The 17621-nt window shown below is 58.9% G+C and overlaps 1 protein-coding gene across 6 annotated transcripts in view; it reads right to left on the reverse strand.

The window, feature by feature from the left end:
- The window catches only part of TACC2 (transforming acidic coiled-coil containing protein 2), a 107435-nt gene that overhangs the window by 75131 nt on the left and 14683 nt on the right, over positions 1-17621 (reverse strand). For 5 of the 6 annotated variants that reach the window (XM_081158301.1, XM_081158304.1, XM_081158300.1 and 2 more), the window contains 3 exons: positions 16897-16956; positions 11425-11537; positions 416-5008 (listed from right to left, as the gene is read on the reverse strand). In XM_081158301.1, coding sequence (XP_081014427.1) covers positions 416-5008; positions 11425-11537; positions 16897-16956 — 4766 coding nt within the window. The remainder of the gene's footprint in view (positions 1-415; positions 5009-11424; positions 11538-16896; positions 16957-17621) is intronic. The other variant, XM_081158302.1, reaches the window with a different exon arrangement.

Raw genomic sequence — 17621 nt, forward strand, 5'->3', positions numbered from 1 at the left:
CAGGCCGTCAATGGTCTGAGAGGCGTTGGGATCACTGAGGCCTCTCTGCAAGAACAAATCTAGGTTCCAAAGCAGAGGTACCTGGGCTCCAGAAAAGCATGATTGACCATAACCTCTGACCCCAGTGTGCGCCACCAGCCGCCGGCTGCCAGCAGCTCATGCTTGTGAAACAGGTTAAGTCGGATGAGTGCAAGTTCAAGCAAAGGCCCGGGCACGTGGACCGGCGCCCGGGCCTCCGCCCAGTGCCCACGTTTCCCAGCCTCAGCACATCCTGGGACTGGAGCAGGTAAACATAAGCAACTGGACACGGAAAGCTTAGCTTCTTAATACCCCCCATCTATTCGATCACAGGAAGCGGGAGAGGACCACTCTGGGAGCTGACCCTGCCTCCCCAGCAACTCGTTCGGTTACGTACCTCTCTGCGTGGGCTGCCTCTGGGGCCAGCTTAGGGTCCCCAGCTTCTTCAGGTTCTGGAGGTGAAGATGCACCTGCCTTCCCATCTCCTACAGGAGTGGGAACCTCGGGCAGGGACTGCTGGTGCCCAGCTGGGCTGTCCCCACACAGGGCGGCTGGAGTCTCAGTCCCCCGGGCCCCCTCGGAGCAGCCGGGGTCCCCAAAGCCCCCTGGTGGTTCGGAGGCAGGAGCCACTCCTGAGAACATCCTCGGAGCTCCTGTTCCCAGCAGGTCACCAGGCCCACGTGCCTGGGTCTCAGCTGTGCTCAGGCTGACGTCACCCTCATCTTCCCCAGCAACTCCTGCCACCAAGCCCGGCTCCGGGGGAGTGTCTGCCACTGCTGCTGGCTCATGGGCGCTCGGGTGGCCCAGGGCACTTTGTTTCTCTGAGATCCCCGCAGCACCTCCAGGCCTCCTCTCACCCGCTGTGCCGGGGGTCCAGGGCTCAGGGACGGCCTCGGCCACAGTAGGCGCATCCCCGCGGAGAGAAGGTGCCTCCAGGGCAGAGGTGGATGCTCCTGGGTGGGCAGAGCCCCGGGCACCTTCGGGCTGACTGTCACCGGTGGGTGCTTCCCCATGCGGCTCTCCGGGAGGAAGTCTCTCATCTTGAGCAGAGTCCCCTTCCCTGTGGCTCTGGGTGGCCACCTGCCCGTCAGCAGCTTTGCCCACAGGAGACGCGGCCTGTGAGGAAGGAGGGGAAGCTGACTCCTGCAGGCCGCTTCCCCGCCCTGAGGGGGCCTGGCTGCCAAGCCCCTGCCTGGCCTCTCTGGCCCCCGCTGGCTTCTCGCTTTCCTTCAGCGCCTGTAGGTCACCAGCCACTTCCTTCCCCTCACTGGCACTTGGTGGGTCCTGCTCCACCCTCGGCCCTGCTGGCCCCAGCAGCGTCTCCGGTCCTGGATCCCGGGGAACCGGGTGGGATGTCTCAGCCTCAACAGCCACCACCTGCTCCTTCTCTGAATCCACCCGGAGTCCAGCAGGAGGGGCGGGGACAGGGGCTACTCCCACTGCTTGAGTCCCATCTGGAAGCTTCTCTGGGCTCAGTGGCGCCTCGGGGTCCTTGCCCCCCCCACTCCTGCCGGCTCCTGCCTTTTCTCCAGGTGCTCGCTGGGGCCGGTCAGCGGCCAGGGCTCCGAGCGCCGACTTCTCGAAGATCTTGGTGATGTGCTCCCTGAAGTCGGGGAACCCGGCGACGATGCCTGACTGCTTGGGGCCCGTGTCCGCACCGCCCGATGCGCCCTTCCGCGGGTCCTGGGGAGGCTCCACCATCCTCTCCCCATTGCTGCCTGTGCCCCTCGCACCAGAAGGGGGTTCAGGACTCTCGAGGGGCTGGGGGCCGGCTCCAGGAGCCTTGGCTGCTCTCTTCTCCCCTGTAGTCTGCTTGCCGCTGGCCGGAAGCGGCGTCCTGTCCAGGTAGGGCACAGAGTCCACAGGCCCTTCAGAGGTCCTGGCTTTGGGGCTTCCGCTGCTGGTTGGCACCACAGAGGTGTCCCCCCCTGCGGCTCCTGGTTGCAAGAAGGAGGCGAGGGGGCCAGCAGCCAGCTTCCCAGAGGCAACATTTTCCAAGGAGAGTGGGGGCTCCCCTATGGGACCAGAGTTTTCACCGAGGCCTCTGGGCCCCTCTTCTGCCCCTCTCCTGGCAGCACTATCAATGTGCAGGTAAGGAGTGTCAGGAGCAGCCTCTCCCGGTGGCCCAGGTGGCAGGAGCCTCTCTGGGTCAGGGAGAGTCAGGGCTGCAGGAATGCCCACTGCGCTCCTGGGGATCCCACCCGGATCTCCCGCTGACAGCGAGGCATCCTGGCAGCCGGCCGAGGGCTGCTCGGCGTGGCCGGCCTCACCTGGGGCAGGGGCGGAAGCCTGCTTCCCAAGGGCAGGGCACTGCTCTGTCTGAAGGAAGCTACCACTCAGAGTACCTCCTGCCGGCTCCTCTGGAGCCCGATGCACCCCCAGGTCTCCTCTGTCAATGTCCCCACAGGCCTCAGCAGCCCCACCTTCCACACCTGGCTCCTGGGTGGATGGGAGACTTCCAAGGAGCTCCTGGGCCTCTGCGTCCGAGGCAGCCGGGTGCTCCATCTCCTGCAGGGCCGGCACTGGCTGCTGCTCGCCTTCCTGGGTGTCATCACAGGCCTCCCTCTCCTGGGCACCCTGAGTACCCTGAGTGAGGGTGAGGCTGGGGCTGGCAGGCGCTGGGGCGGGCAGGCCGTGAGCTGCATCCCGGAGAGCTCCTGAGTCAGATGGACAGGGCGGGGCCCCTGCTGTGTTCCCACCTGCCATCTCTGTCCTGCCCACGCCCGGGACCGGGGGCCAGGCGCCAGCTGCTTCAGACACACCTGTGTTCCCGAGACTTGCTGCTTCCCACTGGCTGCTGGCTGTCAGTGCACCAACCAGCTCCTGCTGGGACTCGCTCGGCCCCTGCCCAGCACAGCTGTCCTTTGTGCTCAGGCTGCCTGGGAGGGGAGAGTCTCCTGAGGTGTCAGCTGCAGGCAGCAGGACCCCAGAGGGCTGGCGCTCACTTGGTACTGGCTCTCGCCCACTCTCCCCAAGTGCGGGCGGCTCCGGCCGTGCGGTCACAGGGCTCTCCGCGATGGTGGCACCAGGAGCTGAACTTGGAGCATGGGGCAGGCTGCCTCTGGGAAGCTCACCTTGAAGTTCTGGTCTGGAAGTCTGCTCCCCGCCTCCGCGAGGGGACAAGCTCACCTCCTCCCGAGGCTCCCCGGGTACAAGGATTTGGGGAGACTCCACAAGTGGGTTCCGAGGGCCTGGATCACCTGGCGAAGTCTTGCGCTCACTGTCACACGGCTGAGCCTTCTCCACAAGCACATCAGAGACCGAAGCTTCTGGGTCCGGCTGGGATGGCTGGAGATGGTCCTCAGGAGACCCCGAGGGTCTCTCAGGGGCAGCTGCTTGTATTTGGTGCCCCGGACAGGACGGGTTTCCCTGCTGATCTGGCTCCTGAATGAGCGTCGTGAGCCCACAGCCCCCTGCCCAGCCCTCCCCATTGGGGGGATGTGGCCCATCGGCTTGGACTTCCTGTCCAGCTGCATCATGCCCCAGCCCAGGGGGTTGGAAGGACGTCAGTGAGCCCTCCCCATCCTGGCTGCCAGGCTCCGGCGCCGACGGGGGGCTCCTGGTCTTTATTGCAGATGAGCTCTCCACCTCCGGGGCCTCCGGGACAACCTCGGCAGCAGAAGTCGACAGGAAGCCTGATTTCTCAGATTCTAAAGCAGGAAGAGAGTCCATTCTCCCCCGGCCCCCCATGTCCTGCAGGAGGTCAGGATGGTCGGGCTGCAACCCTGGCCCCTCCCGGGCAGCTCCTGGGGGAGCAGCATGCTCACTGGCTCCGTCCGGCTCGGGGGGCCTGGTGGGATCCTGGCGGGACCCGAGGTCTGAGGCCTGCTTCTCCTGTCCCGCCAACCCTGCACCTGCCAGCTGTTCGGCAGGAGCTGTAAGAAGGGGCATCTTGGGGCTGGACACCAACTCCCTGGGCCCCCAGCTGGGTTCTTCTGTGGTCTGAGCAGCAAGGTTTGAAGCCAGATGTGGGTCCTGGGTACCCACAAGCTGAGCCCCCTTGGGCTGGTCACCTGCTGCCATGCAGACAGCCTTCCTGGGCTCAGCTCCTTGCACCTGAGTCTTCAGGGGGTGTTGAGCATTACTGGCATCCAGAGTCTCTGTCCGAGAACCCCCGGCCCCCAGGGCCTGGGCAGGACACGGCAGATCCTGGCAGCTTTCCTGGGGAGCAGCAATCACCTTAGCTTCTGGGGCAGCCCCGGGATTGCTCCCAGAGGGATGACAGACGCCCGAGTCGGCGACCAAATCCTGAAGTGGCATTTCCGCTTGGCAGTTCCCTCTGTCTGAGGCTTGGGGGGCTGGCTCCTGTGGGCCCAGGGGCTCGGGCATCGGGGGGCTCTCCTGCAGGCCAGCCGAGCTCTCGCCTGATGGGGCTGCAGGGGGGCTCGTGGGGACCACCTGCACAGGAGCCTCGCCCTGCTTGGACCCTGGTGGAGGGAGGCCACCTGAAGCCTCTTTCCCCTGGGACTCGGAGCCACCGGGCCGGCCATCCTCTTCGCCCTGCTGTTCCTCTGTCAACTCTCTGGGAGGCACTGGTGAGACTCCTGGCAGCTGGTCCATGGATCTGAAGGAAGCTGACTCCCTCCCTCCTTCCTTTAGGCCTTTCTCTTTCCCAGCCCTGGGGACAGTGGCAGCCACACTGTGCTGAGCAGGTCTGTCCCCTGGAGGGGCCAACGCTGCCCTGGGGTCTTCCTGAGCATTCAGAGAAGGGTCCCTCCTGGGGCGCTGAGCGAGGGGCTGAATGAGGGGCCAGTCTTCAGGTGCCGCTGCTGGGCTTGTGGAGTAAGCTTCGGGGGGGCCCTCAGCAAAGGGCAGGGAGCCCAAGGGGCTCTCCGGCTCCCAGGACGCTGGCGGGCTGGGCAGTGCAGAACCTTTCGGGCCCCCGGCTTTACGTGTCTGCTTCCTCGGCTTGGTCACTTCTGGGGACGCCATGCATGGGTCCAGGCCGGTAGCACCCTCAGACGTGGTGCCAGAGCCTCCGGGCGCGACGCTGTCAACAAGGAAAACATTTCATGTTTCATCAGATCCCACGGATGCCAAGGGCAGACAGGTCACAGGCAGAGTCACCCCACTAAACCCCATGCAGCTCATTCCTCCCATGAAGAGACCCCCCCCATCCCTCCCATGACCATTACACACGGCACCACTTTCCCCGAAAATCAACACGGGGAATCGCAAACAGTCTGGTCCATGCCGAGCCGGGGAGCATGGAAACTAACTCACGATAGCTCAAAATGAGGGAAGCTCAGTAAGTTTTAAAATAAGTTTGATATAATGGTAGAGGGTTCGAAGCAGTTCTGCCTGGTTTGCTAACACTGTAGGTTCCAAACGCTCCTGGGACCCTGAGATGCTTGGGAAAAGGCACAAGTGGGCCCAGCTGTGCTTCGGAATAAAGGTAAGTTAACTTCATTCCTCTCATTCAGCAGGTGTTGCTGTGAGAGGCACCGTCCAAGGTCGATTCTGTTACAATAAATGGGCATTATCTCGGAGAGGAAGACTACTCCCTCTTCTTCAACGCTGTTGAAACCGGAGGAGCGGAGAGCGGACTCGCACCCAGTTCAGCCCCTGACCTGCTTTTCTGCCCCTGTCCGGAGTCCTCGCCTCCCTCTCCTGGTGTTTACTTCCTGCCAGGGGAACAGTGAGTCAGAAGCCGGCCGGAGGCGGGAGCGGGACCCGGCTCCGCCGGACACACCGGCCTGGGCAGAGCCTGTGAATAGAAACTTCCCAGAGGTTTCTCTGGAAGGAACCGATGCTGCGGCTTAGGACACGCATGGCTCGGTCACTCGGAGCTGGGCCACCGCTGCTCATGAAACACATCACATCTTTTCAATTTTTCTTTTTTCTGGGCCTGAGAACTGACCTTGTTTAGAGGGAAATTAAATGTTAAGGACAGACTGGGGTTGGCTTTCTCATGATGAGACCACAACACAAGTATTTTCAGATACCTGAGCAGCAGGATGGCCACAGCCTGGGCTTTGAGTGGCCTCCAACCAAGCTGATTCTAGGCTGTGTGACCTGCGGCAGGTTCCTCAACCTCCCTGATCCTGAGTTTCCTCATATAGCCCCTCCGGTCATCTACGTTCATCGACACCAGCTGCTGGGTGAGGTGGCGGGCTTCAGCCCTGGGTCGGTACCCAGCATTGGGCAGATTTCGTCCACAGATGACTGGGGGTGGGGGGTAGGCAGCCCACTTTTTATTTTTTTCAAACCATCTTTCTTCCTTCCCCAATCTGCTGCTACACTGTGGATTTTTTGTCCTGAATTCATATCTTTAAAAAGACCAAGAGGTTGCCCTGGCCGGGTGGCTCGGTTGGCTGCAGTGTCGTCCCTACACCAGGAGGCTTCGGGTTCGATTCCCAGTCAGGGCACATACCCAGGTTATAAGTTCAGTCCCCGGTCCGGACGGGTACAGGAGGCAACCGATCAAGGTTTCTCTCTCTTTTTCCCTCCCTTCCTCTGTCTCTAAAATCAATAAACATATCCTCGGCTGAGGGTTTAAAAAAAAAGCCAACAGGTTGAGCTTAATAAATACGCTACATCACCTGTTTCCCAAATATAAAGCTCTGAGGTGTCCTGCTCGAGAGGCCAGGACATCTAGTCCTTCCTGCTCTGTTTCCTGCGGACGGGTAACGATCAGAGCTGCCGCCCCTGCCGGGAACTGTCTCTTTCCCCCGCAGGCCCTGACTCCGCTCAGTTCCGAACTTTCCTCCCTCGGCAGAGCCAGCCCCTCTCCGGCCCCGGAGCCCCCACGGACGGCCCATAGCATCCCGCTTATTCCAGAATTATTGGTTTATACGCCTCTCTCCACAACTGGACCACACGTCCTGCTCATCTCCGCGCCTCTGGCCTCGGGCCCAGACCTCGGCCGGTGCTGGGCCGTGGGTCCGTGTTTGTTACATGGACTAAGAAACCTGCCCCCCACCGAGAGGATGAGGCCTGGTCGGGCGCTGAGGGTGCTGGGTGTGGGCAGGAACTGAGCTGTCCCTGAAGCCCTGAGGGTTCTACCTGGGGACTGTCTGCGGGTTCTGTGGGTACCTGGGGATGTCTCCCGGCCACCATCCTCACTGCCCTCCCAGCCTCCCCTTCAGGGCCCCAACTGCAGGCCCTAAATCCATCTCCTGAATGCTCCCCTGGCATGCTGGACCCCTCGTTTAAGCACAAACCAGCCACCCCAAAGCGCTGCCCCGCTTCCCGTTGCCGGCAGGATGCACCTCAGCCTCCCAGCCGCCCGCCAGGTGCTCCTCCACCTGGCTCGCTTCTCCCACTGTGTGTGAGGTAAGGAAACACCCAGCACTGTGGTCGGCTGGCCTCCCGCCCACACAGAGCTCCAGTCCAGGAATCCTGCCCCTGCCTGCGCTGGCCCCTGGGGCCGCCCCCTTCTGTTCAGGCTCCCCCACACCCGCCACGAGACTCTCCTGGTCCAGCCCAGCCCTCGCAGAAGCCTCCTTCTGCTGACCACCGATGTCCCTGTGTCCCTCACGCAGCCGAAGGACACAGTGCAGCTGTTCTCGAGCCTGGTCCCTGGGTCAGGGGCACCTGTGTCCCTGAGACCTTGTTAGAAATGCCGGTTCTCAGGCCTCGCCCAGACCCACAGAAGCAGAATCTCTGGAGGAGGGGCCCGCAGTCTGTGCTTTAACCAGCCTGGCAGGTGACCCTGGTGCTGGCTCACTCTTGAGAACCGGGGACGACAGCGAAGACTCTAGGCTGCTGAGGCTCCACTCCTCCTCCCCTGACAAGGGTGCCAGGAATTCAGAGTCCACCGTCTCTGAGATAACAGCTGGGGCTTTCCTCGGACGAATGAGCGGGCACAGTGTTGAAGGGCAGGAATGGCTACGAGCCCACAACTCTTTACTTAATTTCCTCCGGGGCCGCCTAACGGCTCTGTTATCCGGGGAAAGGCTGCATGGTGAGGCCCGCTGTGTTTTGAGGGGTTAAGAGGAAAGGGCTGCCCATCCCTGGTTGGTGGTAACCTTGGAGGGAAAGGGAGTCTCCATGGGACGGTGGGCGGTGGACCCGGAACCAGCCTGGACGCAGGTACCCAGGGCTGCTATGCTCAGGGGTGGACGCTGCTGAGCACCAGGAGGTGCAACCTGGGGTTAAGCCTCGTCCTGGGAGGGCGGGGTCATCCTTGGAAGGATGGGCATCAGGGAGGCACCGCCCAGCCCCTGCTGGGGTTTGGCCAACGCAGGGCTGAGTCACAACAGCGACACCACGTGGCAACTAGGAGGCAAGACAGCTGACCGGGTGGGACTCCCTAATCAGATGGAGAATTTACCCCGTTGGGGGGTGCATAAGGCTCCTGCGTAGTTCAGAGGGACACGGAACCTCCGGGGGAAACTGGACTGTCTGCCGCAGGCACAGGTGACAGGGCCCCAGGCCTCAGTGCTCCATCCTCAGAGGGGAGATCACACCTGGGCAGAGGGACCGTCCTTGGCAATATCGACATGCGCCTTTCTCCCTATATTCTTTCCTCGGCTCCAGCCCAGCAGGAGCCACCGCAGGCCTTTCTGCATTTTCTCTCTGAAGTTTTTACAAGTAGGAAACAGAAACAGTTTGAGTTCAATGGCTCCTCCCGTCTTTCGTTAAAACTGATAATACAGGGTGTCCCTCCCAAAAATGAATGCACACTCAACAGCCGATAGCTCAGTTGATGTTTCTTTCATTTCAGATTTAACCCTTTGGAATGAATAATTATTCAAAGTGTGTGTGCACTTTTTTGGGACACCCTGTATATCCTTTGGAGAGAAAACGCTGGTTGTCTGATGAGGCAAAGGGATGAGCGAACCCATCTGAGCACAGTGAGGAGAGAGCAGGGAAAAGGTCTCAGAAGCGGGCGTCTGGCCGAGTCTGCAGGCTCACGGGGGTGAGGGGTGGATGAGCACCGAGGGCCTGAGGAATCGCCACGGGCAGGGAGTGGCCATGGGGCTCCCAGCCTCGCCAGAGTCCCACGTGCCAAATGCCGCACAAAAGCAGCACAGCCGTGGGCCCAACAGACAGTGTGGCCTGGACCAGTGGGCATCTCAGGGGTGGTGGGGTGCGGAGGAGACAAGTGATGGCCCCAGTTCACCAGGGCAGGAGAGGGAGTCTCAGGACAGCTAGCAGGGCATTCCCACCCGCCTGGCTGAGTCAGGACTCATCAGAGAGGAATTGATTCAATGAACAGAGGTTTTTATTTTGTGCGTATAGACCATTTGGCATCATATCTGGTGCCCATCTGGGAAATGAAGGTCAGGTGCTATTTTGATCATTGCTGTGGATGCTGGGTGGCCGGCCCACTTAAACAGCACCCAGGGGCGCTGGTCATTCTCTCTTTCTATAAACATCCTGACTCCCAGCGAACCTAGAACCTGGGGACCCGGAGCCGGTCACCTCTTCATAGTCTCTGAGCGAGTGAGCCCAGGGCCTGCGCGACAGACATTCTCCCATTTATGGAGGAGCATTGTGTTTTTAATTGTGGACAGGAGGCCGCTTCTTCGGGTTTGCTCTTAGAAGGCACCTCTTTTATGCTCAACTTGGACACCAGTGGGAGGCAATTCTTCAAGGAAAAACAATTGACTAAAGCCAAGTAACAGGAAACAAAGGACCCTGAGCTGCCCGTAGTCTCAGTCCAGCTGCGACACAGGCCCAAACGGTTTCCACGCCTCTGAAGAGGCCCCGGAGCCTCACAGAGACGGCCAGTGGCGACTCCCCTCATGCAGAATTCCAGGAAAGATGAAGCCGTCCATTAGTTTCATGATCACCAGAGCCCATTTGGACCAGCTGTCTGGTCTCCTTAGAACCAAATATTAAAACCTCTGTCCAGTTACCCCGACAAAAAGTTGGTGAACATGGAACAGGTGCTGTGTGAGGCATATTCCGTGATTCGGCCCCACCTGACCGCCAGTCCCCTAAAGAAATCAAACGTTCTCACCAACAGGCTCCAAGCGCCTGCTCTGGAAACACCACCCAGAAAATGCGAGCCGGGCCCCAAGATCCTGCCACCAGGGGTCACTCTCACTCACCCGCGACCGTCACGTTTAAAGCCCAAGCAGCAAGCGGCGCTCAGTCTTAAGGTAAAAAGCTACACAAGGTTCTCAGGCCCCAAGTTTCACTGTCTGATATTTATAACGAGGGCGGGGACCTGTCAGTTGGTTTTTCACTTTTGTTCCTTCGGGGGGGGGTCCCGTTCAGTTGTTCCTCCGAGGCCTGTAATTGTAGCCTCCGGAAGCTGGGTTCAGTTGTTCAGGAGGGTTTTTCTAATCAGATCATGTGCTCAGCCCACTGGTAGTTATTAATTGCCTCCAGTGTCCCTGTCCCTGTCCCTTCTGGGGACTGAGTGTTCCTGTCTGCTGGCCCTGTCTGAAGGCCCCGAAGCTGTGGGTGCTGGACACGGCATGGGCACCGTCCATTGGACTTTTTCCCAACAGCCCTGGGCAGGGAAACCAGGACCCGACTGTGGGTCCGTGAAGAGCCGCTGACCGATGGGCCACCCCTTCACTGGCCACGTCCCACTGCAACTGGGCGGCCGTGGTGATTTCTGGAATTCTCCAGCCTCCCTGGGATGAGGGCACCAGTCACCTCAGCGAACCCTCTGTGAACCCCGTGTCACCCGCTGGTGCCCACAGCGAGGGGCTCAGAGCAGCCTCCCCAAGACGAGCCACTCGGCATCCGGATTTTTTGAGCTAAAGGCAATCAAGACCCTGCAGGCTCCGGAGAAACTTCTGCCCCCTCACCTGGCGTAACAACCTAGAAGAATTTAAATTAAGGGCTTTACCCATGATAAGAGTTATTGCCAGAGATGACATTTGTAGCCTTTCTGCATGGACGGTAAATGTAATTACTGAGCTCCTGCTCTTCCATCCTGCAAAGGGCCTTCCTCCCCGAAGCCCCAGGGCTCTCACCGCTTCCTCAGCTCAGGGCGCGAACCTCTCATGTATGGGGGGGGGTGTCTCTGACTCTCTCGTGTGGGGGGCATTCCCATAGGTATGTGTGTAATTAAATTCGGTTACTTTCTCTGTGAGTCTGTCTCATGTTGACTTAGATGTGAGACCAGCCGGGAGAACCTTAGGAGGGTGGAGGAAAGTTTCCTCCCCCACACAGACCCCGGCTTAGCCCCAGACCAGATGCCCCCGATCAGTTCCTCGGTGGCCTCCCTCTTTTTAATTTTAAGTCCGACAATGAACATAGCACCCTAGAGCGTTGCTGGAATGGAGCCTGTAATGACTCATTTCATCTCTGGGCAGAAAAGTACTAATTTTCCAATCACGCAGGTCTGGGCTGTCACAAAAGGCCTGTGAACCCCTGTGTCGGACGTCTTACCACAAGGGACATGCCCTGGGTTTTAGGGTAAATTTTCAAAGCAAACACTGAGCAGGCAGCAAGCTGGCCTTGCGCGGGCCGAGTCAGTCCCCTGAGCCTGGCTCCTACCTGGGCGAATCTCCGAGGCCGGAGCTTCTCGGCTTCTCCTCCGGCTTCCTCTTTACGTTCTGACTGTTCCCTGGTGGTTGTAGGGATCCCGGACTCGGAGCTGACGAAGTCCTCTGAGCCAGGAGAGAGAGAGATTGGAGAGGAAATCAAACAGGAATCTCTGAAAACACAAAAACATTTCTCAACGGGCCACTGACCACAACGTTCAAGGGCCAGTCTGTTGGTTCGACCGGCCGCCTCCTGCACGCAGCAGGATCGAACCTGAAACCCAGGCACACGCTCCCAACCGGGAATCGAACTTGCGACACTTCGGTGGTCGGGCCAGTGCCCCAACCAGTGAGCCACACTGGCCAGGGTGAGACGGCACACACTTTAAATCACCATGAATTCAAACTCCCGGGTGTTCCCGACTCTTCTGCTGAAGGCTCTTCATCTATAAAATCTACTCCTTGGATGCATGATTGAAAATGTTCACTATCGTAACCCAAGAACCACAGCTCAGAGTGAGCGGCATTTTTGCATCAGGGCCCTGGATTTTTAGACTCGTAGCCCCGTTCCTACGTGGCAAATGTCATGCAGGCCTCGGCTCCGAACACTTCTGCAGCCAGGCCTCCCTTCCCGTCACATTACCTGCAGTGGATTATTCTGCAAATAATTTAACAGATAAATCTCCTGCCCTCTATTCCATGATCGAGGTGACTTTAAAGTAATTCCGAAAAGACACTGACATGTCTCACAGCCCAGACAGATGCCAATAACAGAGAAAGATCTTTTTGCTCTAAAGGGGGGGAAGGGACCACACACCAAATTTCCTTGTCAAAGGAGGTACATGGGCTCAGATTTGTCTTTGAAGAAGAAAAAGGGTGGGCCTCTCTCCCTTTTCAGCCCCACCCGCCTCCCAATAGAAAGCTGATCTGCAAAAACAGCAGCTCCCCCAGCACAAGCCTATCTGGGTGCGTTAGAAGAGAGCAATAGGCCGCTGGTGCGAACCAGCGTTTGAGCACCGACCTATGAACCAGGAGGTCAGGGTTCGATTCCCGGTCAGGGCACAGGCCCGGGTTTCAGGCTCGATCCCCAGTGGGGGGCGTGCAGGAGGCGGCCGATCAATGACTCTCTCGTCATTGATGTTTCTACCTCTCTCTCCCTCTCCCTTCCTCTCTCTGAACTCAATGAAGACATTTTTTTTAAAAAAGAAAGAAAGCAATAGTATTATCCAAGGGAATGGCACATTGCACTTTTCAGTTTAGAACAAAATCGCTGTGGGCTAAACTGGCGTAAAATCATGTTTTCCATTTTCCAAATGAGAAACAAAGTTGTAAAGTTGCTTGGCCAGGTCTTCTGCCCTGAAGCCAGTGCTCTCTCCACAGTAATAGTTACACCCAACACCGCATAGCACTGTTTCCGCTGTAACAATAATGGCAAACTTGTAACTATAAACCATTTCCTTGTGCCAAGTACTCTTCTTTACAGTGCTTTCCGCTTTAAACTCAATCTTACAACAACCCTATTTCACAGGCAAGGTCACTTAGCACAGAGAGGTTAAGCCACTTGTCCAGGGTCACACAGCTTGGAAGTGGCAGAGCCAGGACTTGAACCCAGATGGTTTGGGTCCGGAGCCTGTGCTCTGACCCCTCCCTTATGCGGCCTCACCAGACAGTGGAAGCAGCTGCCCGTGGCCCCTGCCACCTTCCTGCCACACGCCAAGGAGCTAAAACAACCGGACGTTTATGAGTAATGTGGTCCTGGGGCCCAGAGTCCATGCCCAGAATAGCACCTGGCACAGAGAGGCGCTTCATAAATATTTGTCAAATGTATGAAAAGTAGATTATTCCCTTTCCGTCCGGTGGACACTTCTGCAGGTCGGGAGAAGCACGCGGCCCTCGGAGCCCTGGCTTCTGCCACACCGGCCGGCGTCCTTGCGTCCCCCCATCCACTTTCCCATCCCTAGCAACAGCACCGGCCCTGTTGCTAAGAGGATTCCAAGGGATCTGTTGTGTCAACAGGCGGCTCTGCAAAACCACGTGCGTTCCTGACGTCTCCCCTTACACTTCCCAGCAGCAGGCCGGGAAATCTTGGCAACGGCCCCTGTGAGCAGGGACCGGCCAGGCTGGGTCTGCAGCTCCCCCCTTCGCTGCCGTTGCTCAGTAAACGCGGCCTCCCTCTGGCTCCGGAGCACTCCCAGCCCTGCGTCTACGTCCCGGCAGCCCTCCGGCAGCCACGGCGACCTTCCAGGCCTGAAAAACACTTTCCCAAGAGCCGAGGTGGTTCCTGACCTTGCCCCTTGAGAGCGGCCATCTCCCTAGACCCTGCTCACTGTGGTCCCCGCAGAGGGCTCGTGGACGCGGTTGATCAGGGCCGTGTCTCCCCGCCGGCCGCCCTCCGCTGAGCTTCTCGCGGCTTCAGGTGAACGCTGGGAAGTGGGGCAAAGGGCATCCCCGTGGCGCGGGAATCAGGTTTCAGGCGCAGCTGCGGCCACCCGACGGGAGCAGGGAGCAGGGACACGGCTCTGTGGGGGCCCCTCGTCCCGTCGGAAGGCAAACGTTCAGACCGTCCCGCTGGGTGGGCCCAACATGTCCTCACCTCCCAGGTGGAGAGAGATCCCGCAGCTCACCCGCCGCGGCGGCGGGGGCCACCCAGCCTCGAGTGTCCCGCCCAGACGGAGGAGGCCCCCAGGGCGGAATTTTAGGCTTCCCCCAGCGGAATATTTTCTCACAGGATGTGGTGGAAAGATGAACGCACTTTGGAGCCAGAGAGAGCGGGTTCGAGTCCCCACTGCTCCCTTCAGGGTGGAGACGCTAACAGAGCCGCGTTTCAGTGAGATTCGTTCATCCTGCCACCCTGGGAAGGGCTGGTTCCAGGTTCTAGGCAGACGATGGAGATTTTAAAAGACCTGGTGGAGGGTGCCCGGGTTAGAGTAAGTGGGAGCTTTCTGTGCTACCTCAGCGGCTTTTCTGTAAATCCGAAAATATTCCCAAGCAAAATCATGATCACGTGGCGCCCGAGCCTCGGCCTGCAGAGACGTGCTCAGTCACGCTTCTGGGTGATCCGGGTCCCAGGACGGCTCACAAGCCTGTGCCCCTGTCCTCCTGGCCCTCTGGTCCTTGGATGTCCGTGAATCCCATGACCCGAGGCCGCTGTGCCGAGGGCGCCTTCAGGACTGAACCTCAGGCCCAGGCTGCCTCGCGGACACGGAGCCAGGATCAGGGAGATCTGCCCCGTGAGGCCTGGGTGGGGGTGCACAGCCGCCTGTTCTCCACCCCACCCCACCCCGGTCCCACTTCTCACTCATCCTTCCGCTCGGAGCTCAAACAGAAACTCCTGGGGAGCCCAGGGCCGGTCAGGTGTCTCGGCACCTGTCTTGTTGCTTTAGAGCATTGGCCACGGTTTTTTTAGCTGAGAATTGTTGGTTTTTTGTTTTGTTTTGTTTTCTGGACTCTATCTACAAATATCTTGACAATGGAATTGCTTTTAAAAAGTTATTTTTAAGATCATATATATAACTTAAACTTGAATTACCATGCGATCCGGCAATTCCATCTCTAGGAATATGCCCCAAAGAATTAAAAGCAGAGATATGAAGAGGTGTGTATGCACCAAGGTTCGTAGCAGCATCATTCACGATTCCCCACAACGGGCAAATGCTCTACTGTGCGTCCACTTACGTGAGGCACCCACAGCAGCCAAACTCGCAGGGTCAGGGAGCGGAACGGTGGTCGCCAGGGGCTGGGGAGATGGGACGATGGGGACCTGTTTTTGGCGGGTACTGGGTCTCAGGCTGGGTGATGAAATGTCCCAGAGGGAATCACTGCTGATTCTACAGTGTGAATGTGCTTAATGCTGCTGTGCACTTAGAAATGGTCAAGATAAGGAGATTTTATGTTGTGTTTATTTTATTACAATAAAAGAAAAAATCGTCCCCGTTACTGCTGGAGATGGCAGCCTGCGAGTATTTGTCCCCAGCTCACTGTCCGCTCCTCCAAATGGGAGGGAAGCTGCCTCGAGCAGATTGTGGCTGAATTATCGGCTGCTGGGCCTCACAAGTGCCAGGATAGGGCTGGTACCCAGAGAGCGTTTCCAGCCCAGTGAACGCCTGTAGCGCACTGATGGCCGGCTGCTCACTCGTTCGCTTTCCCACTCCCCTGGGATGTGAGGCCCACACAACAGGACCCTGGGCTGTTGGTCCTGTTCTGGGCCCACAGCACCCAAGCCAGTGCCTGCTGCCCCCGAGGGCTCCAAGGGAGTGACAAACTGCACCCCCCTCCGGACACGCAAGTCTGTCACTGAGACCCTGAGTTCTGTGGCTAAGTGCTGTGGGAGCCCCCAGCCGGACAAAAACCCGGCCCCGCCACCCCTGAGGCCCTCTGGAGACCAGGGGTCTCCTGCTCCCTCCTCCACTTGCCCAGACGACAGGGTGACTCGCTTTCTGAGCCTGAGTCTCCTCTAGAAAACAGGAGCCATGCCTGTGGGCCTGCCCACCTCCCGGGAGCGTGACCAGAATCAGGTGAGATCACACGTGCAAACGGTTTCGCCAGGCTCTGCACGACAGTCATCTCACCGCCTCCCATGTGTCTGCTCCGTGGGACACGCAGAGACACAGCACCTGGCAGACCCGCCTGGCAGCCACCCTGGGGTGAAGCGGCACTTTTCTTAAAGAGAAGAACACGTCACCCGGGGGACTAATGCTCAGGCCCCTGAGTGTGACAGGATTTCAGGGCAGGAGGCTGCACCTGACCACCCACAGGTGCACCCTGACCTCGACACCCTCTCCTGGGCGAAATGGACGCATGGCTCCCAGGGTCACCTCCTCCCCCGTCAACAGCAAACACCTGGGGCAGCTGAACTACGGGCTCAACCAGCCCATGATTGCAGGACACAGACACTGATCAGGACCTCAGTCTTTTTGACGACACACCCTCCTGCCCACAGCAACAATGGGGCCACCACCCCACCCCCAGCCTCACCCCTGGACCGAGGAATCCAAGTAGAAGGGTTGGAAGGGTTAGTGTTGGCTCCCGGCGTCTGCGTTATGGTGAGAACATGGGCCTCACTCAGCATCCACAGCAAATCCACTGAGCCAGCTCTTGGGTAGATACTTACAGTGTTATCTTTAAAAACCTAAACGAATATTGCAGGTCTGACTGTGTTTTATAAGTTATTTAAGGTGGGTGGGCGGAGGAAAGGAGAGGAGGAAACCTCAAAACACGGTCTAGCCCGGCTGGCGTGGCTCAGAGGCTGAGCGTCATCTGTGCACCAGGAGGTCAGGGCACATGCCCGGGTTGTGGGCTCAAACCCCAGGAGGGGGCCTGCAGGAGGCAGCAGACCAATGACTCTCTCATCCATGTTTCTCTCTCTCCCTCTCCTTTCCTCTCTCTCTAAAAAAATCAATAAAAGCTTATTTTTAAAAAACGCAAAGCGCCATCTAGCTGTTAGGAGGGCTGAGCAGCAGTCCATGCAGAGCACACGTCCCAGTACCTGCGGAGGCCCAGGGTTTGGAGGCCACAGGACAGCGTGGTGCAGGCTGGGGTCCTCTCTCTGAAAGCAAAGGGGTCTCGCCGTTAGGATGGGCACATGAACAGCATCCCCGCAGGACCCGAGTGACAACCTTGCCGGTTTCTGTTCCCAGGTCTCACCTGCTGGGTGAGCTCCCACCCTGCCCACGGCGACTGGGGAAACCAGACAACCGCAGGAGAGGAGCCTGCAGCCTGAGGGGCATGAGGAGGCCAGAGCCAGGACTGGGCAGGCCTGTTCTCATCTTTTGCCCTGGTGACGGGGCTGGTCCTCAGTGCCTGGGCCTTAGTCTGTGAACAGAAGGTTCCTCCAGACCCCATCCCTCCTCCCAGGAGTTCCCGTGGGAGCAGCGTGCAGGGAGCCCCAGGGCGTCGTCACAGAGAGAGCCTCAGAGAGAGGGCTGGGGCAAGGACGGGACGGGGCGGGGTGGGAGGAGAGGTGTGGAGGCAGAGAAACTGGTTTGGAGTGTTCGCAGTGACCCAGGTGTGAGGTGACAGGGTTGTGTGGGGATGGAGAGGGGAAGACTGCTAGGAAACAGCGTAATGAATGGCCACAGTTTTGTCTTTCGAGAGTCTGTTGTAGGCGATATCGAGGGGCCATCATCAACCTGGGCCCCCCTCTCCCGGCCGGGTGGGCCCTGACTCGGCCTGGTTCACTCTGTGGCCCATGTTCAAGGGCACAGTGAGGGA

Source organism: Miniopterus schreibersii (assembly GCF_964146895.1).
Source record: "Miniopterus schreibersii genome assembly, chromosome: 14".
NCBI lineage: Eukaryota > Metazoa > Chordata > Mammalia > Chiroptera > Miniopteridae > Miniopterus > Miniopterus schreibersii.